The sequence below is a fragment of the Branchiostoma belcheri genome, unplaced genomic scaffold (genome assembly GCF_001625305.1).
Source record: "Branchiostoma belcheri isolate BF01 breed outbred unplaced genomic scaffold, Haploidv18h27 scaffold89, whole genome shotgun sequence".
In the NCBI taxonomy this organism is placed as follows: domain Eukaryota; kingdom Metazoa; phylum Chordata; class Leptocardii; order Amphioxiformes; family Branchiostomatidae; genus Branchiostoma; species Branchiostoma belcheri.
The window spans coordinates 896,480-915,029 of NW_017804564.1; the positions used below are offsets into that span (position 1 = coordinate 896,480).

Below are 18,550 nucleotides of genomic sequence, written 5' to 3' on the forward strand. Positions count from 1 at the left end.
TGTCACATACCCCTTTTCTTTCCAAACCACCTAAAACCTTCCATAGATATTGGAGAAAACATTGCCATTGGGCATAATAATGTCAAGTGTCGGCCTCCATGTTATGTGGCCAAATATTTGCCCAAACAACATAGGTTACCAACATGCAATTCTGCATATGCCATGGGTTTCATTACTTGACCACCCCTCTTCCTCTTTCCTTGTGGACACTTAGTTAGCACCAGTTTTTGCCATCTTTGCCTTGTGTAGGTACGGTGCGACCCGGGACCTGACCACGCGGCAGTGCAAGTGTAACGAAGCCTGTACGTTTGAGTACAACCCCGTGTGCGGCTCAGATGGAGTGCAGTACTCCAACCCGTGCGCGCTTCAGGTGGAGCAGTGCAAACAGCAGACGTCAATAGACAACGTGGGACCTCCGCCATGCGGTGGTACGTTTGTAGCAAATTGTGTTTTAGAAGACCGTCTCCTGTGACAGGAACTTATCATAACCACCACCACACAGACCACATCTGTAACTGATTACACCTCAAAAAAGGACTCGGACCACAGCGTCTGATAAACATAGTACTAAGTTGTACCAGGCAGTCACAGAGTACAGGCGTCTTCCATAGTCTCCTATTCATCGTATTCTATACTGATGGTAGTGCCTGACGCTTTCAAGAGCCGGACCCACGCCATCATGACGATGCCGCCTGAGTAACTAGTAGCCTTGCTGCCACCTAATGTAACGTGCCTTAGATCAACAGTCTTGACACAACCAGTATACGGTACAGACTGGCTTTGGCCACATGGCCAGACCACTTTATTGGGTTTGATCAGACACCAATACATAAGACACATGCACATGTCCCCAACACGTTTAGTGGCAAGGAACATGTTTTACTGATCCATTTACTAGTTTGATAAAGTTTGACTGGTCTGACTTTTATCACCTGACTCCTCCCCTGCAGTGACCTACAGTGGATATCTGTACCTGCTGGACATCACAGTCAGACCTAACAGTGAGACACCGACCGTCGAGTTCGGCCGGAAGATCCAGAAATCCTTCCAGTTCTCCCTACAAGACCCGCGGGACACCATCCTCTATATGTTGAAGGTGAGCTGGATCTTCTAACATCTAAATTAAAAAAACACTTAACTAATAACTAGCATTAAAGTTCATCTATGTTGGTAAGTTACAACTTTTTGTGTTGGACCAAAACTCTAAACTTTAAACATGTAAACACAGTAAGGTCGTCAGAGATGGATGAATCTAGGAAACTAGGAATGAATCATAGAGACTCAATCAGTTGCATGAAAATCCAGTAGTTCCTGACTGCTTGAAGTTTTTTCTAGGACATGATGGGGATACTAGTGTGCACAGCTTATATTACATTACTAGTGTAAGACAAGGCCAGGCCACTCAATGACACTAATAGAGGGGTCGAATTCGAAGGTGCCTAGAAGTTTGTTTTGCATAATCAGTGGTTAAAAAAACAGCTCCTGACATTATCACCATGTTGTTGTTAATCTTGTTCCGGATTTTATCATCCACCATCCAGGTTGTTGGAGAACCGAGGTACCTTATATGTGAGTATTCTACTTTGTTTCAACTATTGTGTCATTTTTACACATTGCAATATAATAATCTATGGCCTCTTTTATCATTGTCTCTTTTCATCAATAGTAGTTACCTGTTCGGAATAAATAAATAAATAATACATTTCTCATTCTCATTTCGCGATTTTTGTGTACTACCCAAACTCTTTGCGATTCGGGGAGTTTTATACCTTCTGTAAGGTTTGCTTTTTGGTATCACAAATAAATAAATGAATTTCTTATTGTTATTTCCCGACTTTTGTCTCCTTCCCTCCCCCACAGTCTTGAACGTGACCTTGCCGACTGACCTTGACCACCTGATGTACGACCTGTGGCAGAGCGACCCTGATTACGTCATGAACATGACGATGACGACCACGCCGCTGGTGTACTACCCAGCGTTCATGCGCTCCACTCTGGGCGTGACAGAGGAGGGGGTTCTCAACATGTTGGGGGGTCAGGAGGAGAGAGAGATGTACTTTGTGGAACAGCATACAAAGGGCTCAGGTACACTCACTCACTCACTCACTATCTGGTTTATCATATATTATTTCCCGTCTTCTGAGGGTTAGACGTGCTTGCACACTGATACTGCGGCTTGATGGCAGCCTGCCACTTGCCTTTGTCCTGTGGGTTGATATTGTCTAAGTTCAAGTGGTGGAGGTTCTCTCGTATGTTGTCAATTAATTCAACTGCCACTATTCAACTGCCGCAATTCCATTTTAAGACTGTGTACTGTGGACGTTTTTAACAATGTACATCTATGAATACTATTCAGCCTTCAGTTTTGTTCATGTTTGTTAATGTTCATGATTGATCAATAGACCAGATTAATAGCTAGGTTCATACAACTTGTTGAATGGATGTTTTTGTTTTGTTGTGCAGGCGAGAAGCTTGATAAGTTGCAAAACCTGTTCCAAAAGGCACTCCAAGTGATGGCAGAAGGTCGGCAGAACCCGGAACAGGCCAGTCTGATGCAGCCATTCAAGGTCCTGGGCAGCAAAACGGTGAGAAAACATACTTCTGTGGTTACTGTATTTAAAAAAACTCTATACGAAATAGTTCAGTTTGGTTAATTCTGCTCAGTTGAGATGTTCAGATAGTAGAGACGTCACCATTAACTGGTGATTTGTATCTAATAATTTTCGATTTGCATTTGCAGATTATCGCCAAAAGTATTTTTGAAACACCTTTATTGTTATCTGTCTATTCTAGGCTGTTGTCCTGATGTCGACTGCAGTCAACGAAGCGTTGGACAGAATGCTGTTCCAGATGCCCCATGTACAGAAGTACGGTGACGCAATGGAGATGGACGTGAAGAGTGTCGTACCGTTTGATCAGTACGACAGGCAAATCAAGTAGGTTTCTGTTTTCTTTAAAAAACTTACACCTTGGTCTTCTCGGCACCACATATGTCATTCTGGTAACTGAAAAATATGTATCAGGACTGGTAAATTACCTATCCATAGGGCCATCCTATTTGATGAGTATGACTTGAAAATTATCTTCCTCCTTCCTAGGCCTAAAGCTCAAACTTTTGTTCCAATACAAAGAAATGTTTTGACCAGTAACTCTGGTCCTCTTCAATACACTGACCCAGTGAGGCTTGTCACGTGACTTAAGTGTGATGTCAACACTGGGTCAAAGGTACCGGCAAAAGATATTACCTTTCGTGGTCGAACTTAAGACACGTAAAGTTTACACAGATGAACTTTAATTTCATGATAGCATCTTCTTACTATGTTGAGTGCTCAAATCGTACATCAATCTTCTTGATCAGCAATCATCATTCAGACAAACATCTTTTCTGTTCTTTTCCCACAGATTCCCCAACGCAGCCCCAGGACTCCCCGCATTCCCCGGCGACAGCCCCCCCTGCCAGTTCGGTGCCCGGCGCGACTCGAGCGGCGGGTCCTGCACCTGCCAGGCGGGATGTTCCCGTGAGTACGCGCCGGTGTGCGGCTCGGACGGGCACGAGTACTCCAACCCCTGTCTCCTGAAGATGGAGGCCTGCAGGAAGGGCGTCGTCATCGACACCGTCGGCAAACCGCCCTGCGGACGTAAGGACTAATCTTGTAATACGTGGGGACATATGGCGTAACGGCAGAGTGTTCGCCTCGGAACCAAGAGGTCCTGGGTTCGAAACCTGCCATGCCACGGATCTTGTGCCCGTAGGAAAGGCACTTGAAAACGCCTTTTGTCTACATTACCATTTATCCTCAAGTAATTCTTTTTCTGTATAAATTTGATGTGGATACAAGTTGGCTTCTCGTTAGATGCTCCTGTTGAGCTTAAACATGAAGTCATCTGACATCCCTTCCCTTCCCTTGTCCAGCTGTTGCCTACAGCGGCTTCCTGTACATGCTGGAATTCGAGGTCACCCCGACCAGGAATCTTTCCGTCGCCGACGTCGGGCATCACATTCGCGACGCCTTCCAGAACACCCTACAGAATCGCCCCGGCCAACCGGACCAGATCATCTACATGCTCAAGGTCAGTGCAAGGTCAAATATTCTACATGCTCAAGGTCAGTACAAGGTCAAATATTCTACATGCTCAAGGTCAGTACAAGGTCAAACCTTCTACATGCTTAAGGCCAGTGCAAGGTCAAACCTTCTACATGCTTAAGGTCAGTTCAAGGTCAAACCTTCTACATGGTCAAGGTCAGATCTTCTACACTCTACATGCTCCAGATAAAAGATACAAGGCCAAACCATCTACATGTTTCAGCTAATAAGGGTCTGTGCCAGGTCAGACCTCCTAAATGCTTAAGGTCATTACACGATGGACATTGCACTGATCATGACATCCAGAATGTCTTGGCTTGTGATGTTATTTAACTGTGTTTTTTCTCCTTGCAGGGTAGGCGGAGAACCATTCTACTTTGTCTGTAAGTGGACACTTAGTTACATATTCTTCAGCCTCAGACTTAGCCAAGATTTAATGTGATATGCGTCTTGTTTGACATGTAATTTTTTCATGTACGTTCTAACCCATAAACAGCCAGCATTTTTGCTTTGACATATTTTAGAACACAATATTACTGAGCTAATCATTAAGACATAAAGGTACATACAAACCTGGAAACTACGGTGATTCCATACAAGTGTTGTATCCCCGTTGCAGATGTGAACGTCTCCTCACCAATCGTAATCGACCTGCTCCTACATAACTACTGGCGGCAGTACCCGGGCGACGCTGATTACGTCAGCGTCTGGAGGATCACGCCGCTAGCGCACTACGACGCATTCATGGCGACGACCTTGGGCATCAAGGACAGCGAGGTCCTGACGCAGTTCCGCGGAGGGGTGCACAGGGGGGAACTTTACATGCTGGAAATACACGTCATGGACTCAGGTGAGTCGGACAAACCTGCTTTAAGTCTCAAACCACGTCTGAAGACAAAGTTATCATAGAAGACATTCATCCGTCACGTGTATATCACAGTTAGTACAATACTCTTCAATCAGGAACATTTTATGAATTAAGGTAAAACAAGTACCTCCAAATCTTTGACGTCTACTGTATATCTTGATCACGGAGTGACTTAATCTCGCGAGAACACGAGACTAGGTCGAGATTTGTGCAGATCTTTTGGCCTCCCCAGCCTCCTTGCGTTGTCGCGAGGCTAGGTCCGCCCACGCACGTTAAAGAACCCACTGCACTTATCGAAAAGAGTAGAGGCCCTTCCCGGTGTGCGTGGTTTAAACCTTACGTTACAGTCTGGTCTTAAGCTGCGTGTACTTACATGTACAAAACGGGTGAGTTACACCTAAAAAGACGCTTTACGAGTTATGCGAAACAAACAAAATGTTCCATAATAATTGTGTTTAGACGTGAGCCTGAGTAAGCTGTCTGAGGAGTGGGTGAAGGAACTGCAGCAGACGGCCGAGGAACGGGAAGATCCCGCCAAGGACAACTTCATCCATCCCTTCAAGGTCGTGGGAAAAACGCGGGTCAGTTTCTGTTCAGTTTCCCTTCAAAATGTATTTCATCCTCTACGCCATCACAGTTACAGACCTTACAGAGTTTATCTTCTACATAGTATAACTTGTGGACGTACCAGCCACTAAGTATCTGATACCAGCCCAGAAAAGAACAAGAAACAGTCAAGCCTGCAAATATCAGTCTGAGTGTTAGCTGCCGCCGCACTGAGTGCCTGCGAAGCTGGTTTGTTTCGCCAAATGGCGGTTATACCGGCTATACTGATACGGATACAGATACAGATATAACATACTTCTGTTGTTTGCAGGGCGTCTTCCTTGTCTCCAGCGCCAGTAACGCTGCGATGGACCGGCGGCTGTACACCCTGCCGCGCTTCCAGGCGTACAGCGACGCTATCGAGGTCTGGGCCTTCAACGTCCTGCCGTTCAGCGAGTACGAACAGGAGATACAGTAAGGCTTTTGTACCTGTTGTTTGGAGTTAAGACTTTGTTTAAGACGTTCTTTCACCTATATAGCTGGAGCTTTCGCTATGCCCACATTCCTGGAAACCTTTGGGAAGGCCTCTCTGCCCCGGATGGCCCTACTTTCTGTGACCCGGGGTCTCGTTCACTATACACTCAGGGGAGGAGTGCACTGTATCTGTCTGGACAGGTACCAAGTCTTCCTCAAAGTCATGAAATCATGGCAGTGCAACCACCGTCGCCATGGCAATGTATGTTTTCATTGCCAGTCTTGTTCTATTTCCCAGTTACCAGCCGGACCACCGCCTGGCCCCCTGCCCGCTGGTGGACTCGTCCCGCCCTCGCACGGCCGGGTCCCGCTCGGCGCGAACCAGCGGCATCTGCCGCTACGGCGGCGTGAGGAACCCGCTCACAGGGAAGTGCTTCTGTGCAGACACGTGTTCCCAGGTTTGTCCATTTTATCCAAAGCATATTGAAAATGAATTCCACTTTGTTATAGTGTTGTGTACCAGTTCGCTAGACCGGTTTCGGAAAAAAAAACTAAAAGTCAAAACGTATTACGGACTTATTACAAACAAACATACCCCTTTTCTTTCCAAACCACGCAAGACCTTCCATAGATTGCAAAATCTGTGCAGCAGATGAAGAAAACATTGCCATCGGGCATCGTCAAAGTTTTGTCCATTGCAATTGTGTTGCCAACATGCAATTTTGTATATGCCATGGGTTAAGGTCCGAACTTAGGAGTCCGGAACTGAACCTAAACCTCTGGACTTGAATCCGGACCTGAACCTAAATGTGGGTTAAGGTACACAGCACTAATTGACGTGCAATCAAGTCCTTCTTGGTGTTCCCAGGAGGTGGACCCGGTGTGCGGGTCGGACGGGGAGGAGTACGATAACCTGTGCCAGCTGCAGGTCGCGGCCTGCAGGCAGCAGAAAACCATCGACGCGCTTGGACAACCGCCCTGCGGGGGTGGGTGGAAGCTTTCATTTAAGCTTATAATGTCCCAAAACTACACTGTGTTAAAAGGCCTAACTTCTTCTTCCAGCTCTTCTAGCTCTGATTGGCAAATATGCTTCTGCCAATCAGATATAGGACTCAATATGTAATCCTTAGATTGACATTTTCTCCTCAGTCAATTATAGAAGTCATTCCTGTTCAATAACTATGTTGCTATGCGAATCTGACATGAAATGCTAATTTGGAATCACAGGATGTAAGCGAAGTAGCAGAAAATGCATCCTATGATAGTTTTAAATCAAGTACATGTATGGAATGTTAACATTTCAAAACGTGGACATTAAGGAGATCAATGATCTGTAATTATGGAGAAATAATGGCGCCTTTTCATTAATCAGCCAGCTACATCTGCCTATATGATAATCAATGTTTTTTTTTAACTAAAACTCCCCAGGTATGAAGTACAGCGGTTTCCTGTACATGTTGGAGATCAGCGTCCGGCCGACAGCGGAGCGCTCCACTCTGCAGATCGGCAGGAACATCCGGGACTCCTTCCAACAGGCGCTGCAGGATCCACGGGACCAGCTGCTCTACATGATGAAGGTGAACTGTATGCATCTTACTTACTTGCCAAATGCTTAGGCCAGAACTGGCCCCATGCTCCTCTTCATTTTTTACCTCAAAGCAGCACGGTCATTAGCCTTTTGTTCTGCAACCTTGAGGGACCATCCGGTATCATTAACTATTTTGTCCGGCCATCTTTTTTTTTTTGGGGGGGGGGGGTCTTCCTCTAGGTCTGAGGTTTTGAAAGTCCTGGTGGTAGGCTCCGTATACCAATAAGTCTGGAGGTCTTAGATGTGCCAAATATCTGACGAACCTCTAGAAACCTTGATTATTTTCATGCAGGAGGTCGACAAGAAATTTATCTATGTATAACAGGAACCATCTGATTTGGGACATTGAATTAAAAGTAGATTTATTTAACTTATAAGTAATATATACTTACTTATAATCAAAGATGCCCGTTTGTTTCTTCCTTACTCTTTTTTTTCTTTAGGTGAATGGAGAGCCAACGTTCCAAGTCTGTAAGTATGAAACAATTCGAAGACATATTCCTCTTTTTTTATCACATTGATGTCTAACTGAATACATTTTACAAATTTGACATCGTTAGCATGAGTGACAAGTTAAACCTCCTTGATGAAATGTAACAGTTCTCTCAATATATCATGACCTACAATTTAATAGTATCCTTAACTGTCTTTTACAGACCTGAACCTCAGCATTCCGACCGTCTTCGATCAGATGACAGCGAACTTCCAGAGCCGTTACCCGGAAGACGCGGAGCAGGTGTGTAAGCAGGGCAGAAAAGCACATGAAAAGCAATGATAATATTTTTAAACAGTATTTTGTTGGTCTTTCGGGATTAGAGTTGAAGTGTTAGATGACTTTGCACTGAAATCCTACCATGAGTCTCACTTTACGGTTTGTTTTAAATGTAAACTACATTAGTCACACTTGGATGACAGATAATTATGTAAAACCACTCTTTTGATGATGTCTGTCAACTTCATATTCCTGTTTGTTGAGAGACAGGGGTTCAGAGACAGAAGTTGAGAGAAAGCAGTCACAGATAGAAGAGCCTCTTGTGCGTGTGTAAACTGGCCACTCCTCAGCGTGTTCTTCAGTCCTGTTGTCAGTCTCTCTAGCAGCATTCAATAAACCCGAGGTTCTAAAACATCTGGCCCCGCTTACAGGTGACCGTGTTCCCGTGGACGTTGGTGGACTACCGCATGTTCCTGGCACAGACCGTCGGACTGTCCGAGTACCGCGACTTCGCCAACTTCGGCGGCGTGCACGACGGGGAACTCTACTTTGTGGACATCTATCCACACGACACGTACGAACGAGGTGAGGGTTTAGTATCAAAAAGGGAATCAAAGCCTACATAATCTCTGTTACCTTCGCCAGGAATGTTATGTTTTTGGCAGCGTTCGTGTGTGCGTGTCTAAACTCGACAGGGCTTACTATATAGATAGATCGTCTTGATATTTGGTACGTAGATAGGGTTTGATAATGCTACAATCTGCGTAAAGGTAAGACTGTCGTTGGGTTAATAGTATGATCAAATGGCATAATTCATTCAAATGAGGATTTCATTTGCAAATCCAATGAAAAACATTTTCAATTCATCAGCTGTAAAGGTTAACATCATTTCGCGAATGTATAAGATCGTAAAACTTTTAGATCACAGACAACCACTCTTCAACTTAAAACTGTAGGGGTGATTGCTGTATACTTTTTTTACATTGTACGTATTATTTTCCTTTTCATGAAACCTTTATTATGCATTTCCAGGTGCCAACCTTGACAATCTGCTTGAGAAATGGGGAGAGTACTGGAAACGACTATCAACTGATGGGGCCAACCCAGCATCGACCAACTTCATGATGCCGTACAAAGTACTGGGCAGCACCAGGGTAAGTTTGCCAACACTAGTTTGTGTCCAAACGTCACTCAGTGTTCATGCTGTTTTCGTTCCGTTATCAACAAACGCCAGAAAATAGTCATATGGCACTATTTATAAATGATTACATGACTAAATGATTAACTGAATCTTTTCACAAGTTTTCTATTTCCGTGCAGAGGTTGACTCTATCAGATTCTGAGTTACACACAGTCCACATATACCCCCTGTCTGCGGATGGCGTTCAGCACCAAGGACAGACACAGTTATTGTAATCTATTTTTGCTCTACATGCTTTATGTTGTCCCTCATACTTTAACTATTGTTTTATGAAATGATTACTTGACTTCAGAAAACAGTTTCATCAGGTTGGTATAGTATAGGATACAGGGGTTTTCTTTTACGCAACCAAGATAGTCTCACCTTGCTTACGTTTCGGTATCACCCTCCTCAGAGCTTCTGACTGGAGTTCTGCTTCTCGACGCTATATGTAGCCGATGTAGGTAGCGCTGTTGTCCAAGCAAGGTTGGACTACCTTGGTTGTGTAAAAGATAACTCCTGTATCCTGATTCCTTAAGGTTTATTTCTTTTCTTTCAGACGTTCCTGCTAGTATCGTGGCCTGGTAACGAGGCAGTGGACAGGAACCTGAACCAGTTCCCGATGATCAGCGAGTACGCAGACGCGATAGACGTGGCGGTCAAGAGCATCGTTCCCTTCGACGAATACGAGCGCCAACTTCTGTAAGTTTTCAACAGCTTTTATCCCGATAACGAATTTTATCCCAAAACGAATTCTTAACATCTGAATTCATATTAGAAAACGGCAGTTGTCAGATCCCGTAAGCTGTTACAAAACTGCCCAAAGTTGTATATAAAGAAAATGGTTTGGGGGGTCTGCAAGTAAATATAAACGGAGACTATTTTTTTAATCCAAAAAACAGAGACTAATACCTACTAGTAGTACAGCACATTAGTGGTAGCGCACCCAAGTATCTAACTTCTAAGACTCATTTTAAAGCTCCCTCTGACACATAATGAGGGGATAAATTTGATTCATATTGAACAAAAATGAACCCAATATAAAGGAAATACATATGATAATACATATGTAACACAAAGTGATAAAAAACAAAGATGATTGATACAAACAACTGTTGTTTGTTCAGGAGTGGTGTGCCCAGCCCTGGTCCCGGCCTGCCTGACAGAGACCGCGCGAGCGTCGCCACGTCGTCGTGCCGGTACGGAGGTCTGACCGACCCGCTGACGGGGCGCTGCCGCTGTAACATCGCCTGCCCGCGGGACCGCCGCCCCGTGTGCGGGTCCAATGGCAGGGAGTACGCCAACGCCTGCATGCTGCGATTCGACTCCTGCGAGAGGCAGCAGACCATAGACAACATCGGGTCTCCGCCGTGTGGAGGTGAGATGACAGGAGATTGAAAATTTCTATCGTTGGTAAAGTATAGGATATAGGGGGTTTCTTTTACGTTGTGTAGGGGCACCACCATGTGCAAGTCGGATCACAGGAGATAAAATGATAATGATAAGTTTATTGCAAATGCGTGTCCAAAGGCTAATAGCAAATAAAAAAGATCAAAAAGCATTGAAACAGAGTACAAAATAACCTCATAATCTACATGATTAAAGGTAATTTTCTAAAACTATAGCTATGCCTAAAACTATGTCTGAAGGGTTTAACCTCTCTTTGTAAACCGTGGAATACGTAATGTCCCACTTTTCCCAAAATTTTGGGTAGTTACAAGAATCAAGAACAATTAAACGAAACAGTATTTCTGAAAATGAGAAAGTAGTAGTTTTCTTTTCTTTTTGTAAACAAACTGTCGTCTGCCCGTCCAGCAGATAACAGCGTGGTGTACAGCGGGTACCTGTACCAGCTGAATGTCACAGTGAAGGTCACGGACAGCACATCTGTAATCGAGTACGGCAAACAGCTCCGCGACTCCTTCAGCACTACCCTGAAGGAACCGGAGGACAGCATCCTCTACATGCTGCTGGTGAGTGTACATATGGGCTGGTTATGGCTTATATGTGTGCAGTTCCAGCATGTTCTACAAGGGGGAGCATTTGATTATCTTTTCCGTTACCATGATACAGTTTCTTATACTATTTAACAGTCTAGTAAATGTGGGATTGAGAGTTTCATGAAAACTATACAATCTTTTTAGTATTCTACTGCTAATCTCCAATTCATATTTTCCTACAGGTAAACGGAGAGCCTACTTTCCTGATATGTAAGTATATTTTTATCACTGTGTTCTTAGTCTTTCTAACAGTTTGCATATTTGTAAGTAAGCCTTTAGAGTGAAAGACTCAATTATTAAGTTTGTGGTTCCATTCCATCAATCCATTGTATTTTAAAATACAAATCCTTATTTTTCTCCATTTTAGATTGCCAATTTTTGTACAGTTACAAACAAAAGTGATCATCAAAATACTTTTTTATCTTTAAGGAACTTAAAGTTGACTATTTTTCTGATTTTTTCAGTTGTAAACGTCTCCGTGCCAACGACCCTTGACCTGATGATGCATAACTACCTGGTGACGTATCCCGACGCCGCAGAACACGTAACCATGACAACCACACCTCTGTCGTCCTACGAGGCTTTCCTGGCGACGACAGTTCTCGTCCGCGAGAAGAAAACGCTGAAACAGTTCGGCGGTGTCCGCAGTGGAGACTTGTACCTTGTGGATATGCACTTAGAGGATACAAGTAAGCCAACACTGCAGTGGATGAATGCAGTATCCGTAGCTTTCTGTTAAATTTGGCCTTTAGAAATACATTATTCCATGATTACTTTTATGCAATTCTTAATTCTGAACATTATTCTATGATTGCATCTATTACTTCAAGGAAATTAAGTTTATTCAAGTATGCTTGTTTGTTCAAGTATGTGTCTCTGCAGTGTGCACTTTCCTTATGTCCTTTTTAAGGATGGGAAGTCTAATATTTAGCTCTCTCTAGTCTTACCTTTATTTTCCTCAAATAGAGGAAATTTACTTATTTTGATAGATGGTCTGACGAATGTCACAGTGGCTTTCTTGATTATGTTTACCTTCTACATTGTTTTTGCTCTGTTTCTTCTTCCTCCTCGTCTTCTTCTCCAAACAAAAAAGTCAATAGCCTGAGCCAGACGTCTGTCACCAGGGTAACTAGTGTTGGGTTACATCATGTTGCAATTTTATAGCAGGAGGGATTTAAACTCCTGTCACATATATACGAAATGTGTTTGAGTAATAATTAACAGAGCAGACCATATGCGAAGGTAAACATTATACACTTGCTTTGGAAATGTTACCTTTCTAGTTTAAACTTTGGTTCTAATAATGTGTTTGTGTGAACTTGTGTTTCTCCAGACCTGAACATGGAGAGAATATACACCACCATCGCCGATGACGCCAAGGCCCTGGCCGCTAACCGACCTTACCCAGAATCCTCCTCTCTCCTGCATCCCTTCAAGGTCGTGGGGAGCCTCAGGGTCAGTTATGTGATGTACAAATAAGGAAGTTAGCATTTATGACTGAGCATGCTGTCAAAGTCTTTGAGACATAAACAAAACATGTCTGAACATACGGGGGACGTGGCGAAGCCATTTGCTCCTGAGCAAATGTTGGCCTTTCTAGTTAGCCCCATGACAAAAGAAAGTCAATAATGAGAAGTTTATTGCAAATTCGTGCCCGGGGACTAATTTCAAATTAAAAAAACATAAAATAACAGTGAAACAGAGTATAAGATAACTAAAATCTACATGATAATAGTTGTCTAAAGCTATAGCTATGTCTAAAGCTATGTCTAAGGGGTCTGACTAAGGACTCTTTTTTAATCAATCCCCCTTCGTAAAAATCGTATACCGAGGAACTGGTGACGTGAAGCAAGCGGGGAAGAGCTTCAGCAGTCCCGAAGAAAATCCACCCAAACATCAATGGACTGAATACCAGGTTATTTCAGGTGTTAAACTCATGTTTCATGTTATAGGATATGATCCTGATGTCGGCGCCCAGTAATGAGTTCATCGACACGCACTTGAGCCGCCTGCCGCGCTTCAAGCAGTTCGGGGACCGTCTGCAGGTCACGGTCAGGGGCGTGGCGATGTTCGACGACGTCGAGGAACAGATCGAGTGAGTGTCTCAAGATATATTTCATGTCTTTAAGAAATGTAAATTTTAAGGTCCTTCTTGTGGAATATTTGCACAGATTTAGAAGCTTTTTTTGTCTGTTGGGCCAAAAATGGTGTCTCTAATTAAAATATATTTCAGGAGCACGTCGGCAGAACGTACTGCACCTGCGAGAAACACTTAATGTATAGTGTATTGCATGTTGCGCGCATTGGCAGAACGTCTCAAATACGGTCGTAATATGGTATATAAGGTTAACATCCCGTCTGCAGTTTCCAGATGTTGCGTTGGAAAAGTTGTTGTCTGCAACAGGCAACGTTGACCAAACAGCCAACGAAAACCGTGAAAAATCAGGGTTTCGCACAGACGCAGTACGTTCTACCGACGTGCTTATTTCATGTCACTGGTGAACCAGTGACATTTTGGGAAACCTGATATCCTCTGTAAAGATAGAGAATTAGTGACGATTAAATTACTTCTTGTATCCCGGTGCAGAGAGAGGAACGGGGCGCCGGCCGCCATCTCTGCGTCCACGGCGTACGGGGAGCACCAGGTCAGCGGCTACAACAACAACAACGGCGGCAGGTGTCGCTACGGCGGCACCAGGGACAGATCCGGACAGTGCAAGTGCAGCGAGGTAATGTGTTTGATTGTTTATTTATTTCACCTGGTAAGGGGATACTAGTACATATCGCCTGAGGGCGGAAATGTGCCTCAATGTGCCTTGGGGGGAAAGTCCAAAACAAAAGCCATTTATATCACAGATTAAATTGTAGTCCAGTGGTTAGCGATCCTGCCTCTGGTAAGAGGTTGGGAGTTCGAATCCCAGCTGTTGTCACTCACGAGACATGCACGCTACTGGAAAGGGTCACAGTTCTTAGGACGGGACGTTAAGCCATTATGCTTGTCAAAAAGAGCCAAGGGAATTTCTCCGGTACAATGAACCTGTAAATACTGTACATAGCGCCAAAACAGTTACTTAAGCAACTTGATATGATTTTGGAAATTTAGTCAGTAACTTTATTACCTGGATGTCTAGCCTTCACCGACGTACTGTACATGGCGCCTGCCTTCTTCTTCTTCAGTCTTAGTGAGTTAAAACTAGTTTGAGGTCACTTTTCTTTTCTTTCCTTTCCTTTCATCTCTCATCCCAGGTGTGCCACGTGGACTCGGCGCCTGTGTGCGGCTCAGACGGAAAGGAGTACTCGAGCCCGTGTGCGTTAGAGGTGCAGGCCTGCAAACAGCAGAGAGCTATCGACGTCATCGGCACTCCACCATGTGGAGGTACATAGATATAGACTACTTCATAACATACCATAGATATTGATTAATAAGTTAACAATTGGATGTGTAAATCATAGTTTTAGACTGATATAGCATTGTGCAACTTGTAGTTTTATTTCCTTACAAATGTATGTATGTCTGTATGTAAGAACACACAATTCAGCCCGTGGCCTGCCAGTTGTTAGCCAAACTATACACACACACACACACACACACATATGTGACCTTAGCATTAGATAAATGGACAGAAATCTAAACTGCAGAGTTATCATTAAACTCTGTATATATATATATATACAGAGTTTGATGATAACTCTGCAGTTTAGATTTCTGTCCATTTATCTAATGCTAAGGTCACTGTTGACTTCTTAAATCATACAAGGGTTCCAACATGGTGTCGTTAAAGCTTGGGAAGTATTCAATATGATAGATGATTTTCAGGGTTTAGTTTCCAGTGTAATCTGTAACTGCAATGCCCTCTCCCCATCAGATATCCAGTACAGCGGGTTCCTGTACCTGTTAGAGATCTCAGTCGTCCCTTCGGCAGCGTATGACGAGGGCGTGGTTCACATCGGGCAGACCCTGCAGTACTCCTTCTCAGAGACACTCAAGAACCCGAGGGACTCCATTATACACATGCTGAAGGTACGGCATTTCGTTCTTGACGCCCCTGCATGATATTATGCCACACATTCACTCACAAATTTGACCTCCCGATTGCTAACCGAATGCCCACCAACCATGGTTAAGAGTTGGTCGGCTGGCGTTAGGCGAATTCGGATTCAAATTTGCATAAACATTGTGTATGACTTACAATGGACTTTTGTACATTAACAGAATGCTTAAGACATACTATTTATCTTTTACAGGTGGATGCTGAACCGAAATACCTTATATGTGAGTATATTACATAAAATGTACCCACTTCGTCTATAATATTTGGGTTCTTTGATTTCAGTGGTAAAATGTTTTTTCTCCTGAAGAGGAATAGTGGGAAAGTAAGGATGTATTGTATTTTTGGACACGACAATAAATAAATAATTGGTTATATCATTATATGATGATGTGAAAATAAATAAAATTGTGCACATTTCTCCCCAGACGTGAATGTCTCGTCGCCCGACATGGTGAGCACGCTGCTGTACAACTACTGGCGGACCGAGCCCGCGCTGGCTGCCCGCATGACGGTCAGAACCACGCCGCTGGCGCACTACCACGCCTTCCTGGCGACCACGGGCGGGGTGGACGACATGGACGTGCTGAAGGCGTTCGGAGGCAGGCAGAGCGAGTGGATGTACCACATCGACATTAATGCTAAAAACACGGGTGAGGAGAGGTTACCTTTTAGATATACACATAGACATCCATGTCAAAAACACGTTACCTATAGCTAGTGGATGTTCCACATAGACATCCGTGCCAAAAGCACGGGTGAGAAAATGTTACTTGGGCCATACTGATTTAATTTTATGGATGACATGCATGCCTTTTTGTTCTAAATCTTCAGTCAAAAATTTGTGCTGCAAAATGAAGAAAACATTGCCATTGCGCATCGTCCAGTGTCAGCCTCTTGCTTTTAAACTCTGGTAGTGCAGTGCTTGCTACAAAATTTTGCCGTAAAGATGCCCCATTTTCCATTGGGACATGTTCTCTGAGAAGTTCCGTATTTTGTATATGCTGTGAGTTAAGTCTTGAATCTGGACCCGGACCTGAACGTGGGTTTAGGTACACAGCACTAGCTGTGACGCTTGTTTCTAATTTTACGCTTGTATTTGTTGTGTTGAAGGCGTGTCGATGAAGGAGCTTGTGTCTAAGTGGGTAGAAGACGCGGAGTTCCTGTCGCAGCGAGACACAGACACAGCTGACTACTTCCAGCCCTACAAGGTCGTAGGAAGCACAAGAGTGAGTACAATTACATATTAGTTACACTTGCTGTTTCAGAACCAGTTCCCCAAACACCTGGATATGATTTGGAAACGGTCAGACGTTGCAGGTATCATCCACTATCTTTCGTCAGTGAATTCTGGAGAGTTTTCAGAAAAGCTGGTTTATAAGTACCAATTATTGATTGATATGCAAATAAGTTAAGACAAATTTTATGAAAGTCTGAAATCAAATCCTGGATAGTGAGTGAGTGAGTGAGTGAGTGAGTGTTCTAAAAGGAAACAAAAGTTAGACAAGTCAAGACAAGAATGGTGCAAATTAGTCAAGTAGCTCCTGCTTGTTCCTTGCTACCCAATGTCAGAAATGAACACCATTTCTCTGTACCACTTGCCGTAAACAGGTAATATACTACATATTATCTTTTCTGGGAACAATAGATTTTTACTTGTTTACACTGTGAATAATGTTGTGTTGTTGTTTCCCTACAGATGGTTATCGTGTTTTCCTCGGAGCGAAACGAGGCCGTAGATCGGTTCCTGTACAAACTCCCACAATTCCAAGAGTTCGTTGACACCATCGAGGTCAGAGTTCACAGCGTGGCCACATTCAAAGAGTACGAAAGACAGCTGCTCATACAGAACTAAACACTAAACACATCTGCTCATAATGAGAAGAAAGGGGGTTTCACTAGTTTTAGTTTAAAAGATAACTTTTGCGTTTAACTGTTTGTAAGTTCATGTGTTCGTTCATGTGTTTGTTTCTGCCATATGTTGAGATGATGTTTAGGTGATGGCAAAATGTAATGTTTGATTCTGTTGTTACTAATCTAAGAGGAAGCAAGGCTCTAAAGGCAGACGTGTGTGTTTAGTGTTGAGTGTTTGTGCTCTTTTTTACAGCTTTCAAATGATGCAACGAAATTCACAACCACTTGTTTACAAGAGCCAGACGTTTCGATGACCGTCTGTCATCTTCATCAGGGCTACAGTGAATGGCTCTTTGTGCACTTAAGCTTCAGTGAACCAGTCATAATTGTCCTGATGAAGATGACAGACGGTCATCGAAACGTCGGCTCTTGTCAAACAAGTGATTGTGAATAAGAAACATTGATATTCAATCATTCACGAACCTGATGAAAATACGTATTTAAAAGTAATGCATTTTCTCAGTGAGCACTTCACCATACTTGAAAGCGGCACAGAAAGAGCAAAATGACTCAAAAGAACGACACAGAACCCCACGTCTGCTTAGAGTTTAGAGCAATCAGTTGAGGCCAGTTCCTTTAAGGCCGGTGCCGATTATGCCTTCAAGATTATGTTTCGTTAAGGAGATAGCATCGTAGTATATAGATGATCAGACTAGAATATTTCATGTGATGTCTTCAAGATTTGTTTTTGAAAGAGTGTTGCCTTAGCCTGGAATCCAGCCATCAAAGCAGTACTCTCTCTTTGAAGACAAAGCAAAGGTAGCTTGGAGCGGATGTAACGTAGCCTCGATCTACCAGGCTTCGGGAGGCGGCTGAAAAGAGTAGAAATCGGCCAAATAGAGAGACAGCATGCCAAGGCTGGTCGGCTGGAGAGAACAGTTTGCCGACCGAACTCCCTTGGCATGCTGTCTCTCTATTTGGCCGGTTTCTACTCTTTCCAGCTGCCTCCCGAAGCCTGATAGAGGCTAGGTGTAACGTTCACGGCGGCCGGATTCGAGACTAGGCTTGTCCTGCAGCTAGCTTGCCGCATGTGCCGTACTTTATAGCAGTGTCGATGCGGTGTTGTTTTACCGATGGACTAAACACATCTGCCCTTGTTGCACATGAGGCGAGAACTAGTTGATGAAGCAGATG

The 18,550-nt window shown here is 43.7% G+C and overlaps 3 protein-coding genes across 3 annotated transcripts in view; all 3 read left to right on the forward strand.

Annotated features, from left to right (window-relative positions):
• Positions 1–4,221, forward strand: part of LOC109487475 — a 46,515-nt gene extending 42,294 nt beyond the window's left edge. Inside the window, exons 59-66 of the mRNA XM_019791465.1 lie at positions 250–428; positions 951–1,096; positions 1,542–1,569; positions 1,861–2,085; positions 2,464–2,585; positions 2,794–2,936; positions 3,403–3,638; positions 3,914–4,221. Coding sequence (XP_019647024.1) covers positions 250–428; positions 951–1,096; positions 1,542–1,569; positions 1,861–2,085; positions 2,464–2,585; positions 2,794–2,936; positions 3,403–3,638; positions 3,914–4,206 — 1,372 coding nt within the window. The 3' untranslated portion in view covers positions 4,207–4,221. The remainder of the gene's footprint in view (positions 1–249; positions 429–950; positions 1,097–1,541; positions 1,570–1,860; positions 2,086–2,463; positions 2,586–2,793; positions 2,937–3,402; positions 3,639–3,913) is intronic.
• A 78-nt stretch (positions 4,222–4,299) lies between these two features.
• Positions 4,300–8,223, forward strand: LOC109487476. Its single transcript, XM_019791466.1, has 10 exons — positions 4,300–4,328; positions 4,440–4,468; positions 4,705–4,935; positions 5,413–5,534; positions 5,831–5,973; positions 6,272–6,431; positions 6,842–6,959; positions 7,402–7,550; positions 8,005–8,028; positions 8,218–8,223. The coding sequence occupies exons 1-10, from the start codon at positions 4,300–4,302 to the stop codon at positions 8,221–8,223; spliced, it is 1,011 nt and encodes a 336-aa protein (XP_019647025.1).
• LOC109487477 lies at positions 8,224–18,201 on the forward strand. The gene is made up of 17 exons (XM_019791467.1): positions 8,224–8,297; positions 8,705–8,858; positions 9,306–9,427; positions 10,013–10,155; positions 10,581–10,831; positions 11,269–11,426; positions 11,636–11,663; positions 11,918–12,142; positions 12,787–12,908; positions 13,406–13,548; positions 14,041–14,182; positions 14,700–14,829; positions 15,320–15,474; positions 15,699–15,726; positions 15,931–16,155; positions 16,616–16,731; positions 17,202–18,201. The coding sequence occupies exons 1-17, from the start codon at positions 8,253–8,255 to the stop codon at positions 17,355–17,357; spliced, it is 2,343 nt and encodes a 780-aa protein (XP_019647026.1). The 5' UTR covers positions 8,224–8,252; the 3' UTR covers positions 17,358–18,201.
• The last annotated feature ends 349 nt before the right edge of the window (positions 18,202–18,550 follow it).

Coding starts and splice junctions, on each gene's coding strand:
- LOC109487477 (XM_019791467.1), top strand. CDS start 8,253: ATGACAGCGAACTTCCAGAGCCGTTACCCGGAAGACGCGGAGCAG. Junction 15,475..15,698: donor CCATTATACACATGCTGAAG/GTACGGCATTTC, acceptor TATCTTTTACAG/GTGGATGCTGAACCGAAATA. Junction 16,732..17,201: donor AGGTCGTAGGAAGCACAAGA/GTGAGTACAATT, acceptor GTTTCCCTACAG/ATGGTTATCGTGTTTTCCTC.
- LOC109487476 (XM_019791466.1), top strand. CDS start 4,300: ATGTTTCAGCTAATAAGGGTCTGTGCCAG. Junction 4,936..5,412: donor AATACACGTCATGGACTCAG/GTGAGTCGGACA, acceptor AATTGTGTTTAG/ACGTGAGCCTGAGTAAGCTG. Junction 6,960..7,401: donor TGGACAACCGCCCTGCGGGG/GTGGGTGGAAGC, acceptor AAAACTCCCCAG/GTATGAAGTACAGCGGTTTC.